This window comes from Leiobunum rupestre, chromosome 4, assembly GCF_980474605.1.
Source record: "Leiobunum rupestre chromosome 4, qqLeiRupe1.1.hap1, whole genome shotgun sequence".
In the NCBI taxonomy this organism is placed as follows: Eukaryota; Metazoa; Arthropoda; class Arachnida; order Opiliones; family Sclerosomatidae; genus Leiobunum; species Leiobunum rupestre.
In genome coordinates this window covers 22903109-22904432 of record NC_143387.1, presented here as the reverse complement: position 1 = coordinate 22904432, position 1324 = coordinate 22903109, and the positions used below count along the sequence as shown (strand labels likewise).

General features: G+C 42.0%; 1 protein-coding gene across 1 annotated transcript; it reads left to right on the top strand.

The window, feature by feature from the left end:
• The first annotated feature begins 274 nt into the window (after nt 1-274).
• LOC149947185 (uncharacterized) lies at nt 275-1324 on the top strand. Its single transcript, XM_090170848.1, has one exon. It carries the CDS (start codon nt 275-277, stop codon nt 1322-1324), a length of 1050 nt encoding a protein of 349 aa, XP_090026974.1.

Here is a 1324-nt window from a genome sequence, read left to right as displayed (position 1 = left end):
TTAAATGCAGAGAGAATGGAGCTGTATCTGAAAGCGAACAAAATTACTGATGAAAACTTGCCTGAGAAGTTTGGTAAGCCCGGCGAAGCCTGCAGATAAACAGTATAACGATTTAGTCACCATACTCAACAATCACTTTGATCCTGCACCGTCTGCAATCACCGAACGCATCAATTTCGGTAATCGGAAGCCAGATAAAGGAGACTCAGTTGCATCGTTTATTGCAGAATCATGATGGCTAGCCAGATTCTGCAACTTCGGGACCAATCTCGATATGATGCTCCGAGACCGTTTAGTAGCTGGAATCGAAAACGAAGATATACAAGGACGATTTCTTCTAGTACCAGCAGCAGATTTAACGCTACATCAAGCCATAGAAATTGCCATAAGTATGGAGTCCACTGCTAAAAATCTATCAATTCTGAAAGAAAAGTCAACTACAACTGAACCTGAACCGATCAACGCACTTTCCCCCAAAACTACTGGACGACGTGGTAATAAATTCCAAAGTAGCAACTCTAAACCCGTTTATCGTTGTAGAAATCAGTGCTACAGATGTGGAAAGCCTGATCACCGAGCCGACAAATGTGAGCATATGAATGTCCAGTGTTCCTACTGCCAAAAGAAGGGTCATTTGGTTCGCGTATGCTTATCTGCGGAACGAGACAAAAGAAATAAGAATGACAAAAATTTCGAAAATCCGAAGTACAACCAACTACACTCCTTAGATCAAGCGTCAAACCAGTCCGGAAGCTCGACTCAGCAAGATAGTAAGAAGAATGAATCTAATGAATACTCATTATTTCAATTTGCCACGCCAGATCCAGCACCGAAACCATACCTATACGAGTTTCAAATCAATGGCGAGAAATTTACCAAGGAGCACGATTCAGGAGCTGCCTGCTCAGTAAAGTCCGTCGAGACATATAAGAAGCTTGGAGAGAAAACCAATATACCAAATTTGCTACCAGCGCCCACGACACTTCGATCTTACACAGGATTCCTTGTTGAAATCAAGGGATATACCATAGTCAATTCTACTTACTGGAACGTAAGCAAGTCTCTTCCCCTTTTAATTGTCTTTCATCCTGGTTTAAGCTTGTGTGGCCGAAACTGGATCGAAGCCTTCAACCTAGCTCCACGACAAAATCGTAAACACTGGACCACTTCCGGCTCTACCGATGTCCGAACTAATGAAATATTAACGAGACACAGTAAACTGTTATCACCTGGTTTGGGAAAAAAATCAAAGGAGTTCAAGTTCACCTGCATAGACAAAAAGTTAATAGCTAATTATACCGACTTCAATCCGATGGAGTCATAG

Bases quoted from the DNA above. Each gene is read 5' to 3' on its own strand.
- LOC149947185 (XM_090170848.1), top strand. From the start codon at position 275: ATGATGCTCCGAGACCGTTTAGTAGCTGGAATCGAAAACGAAGATATA.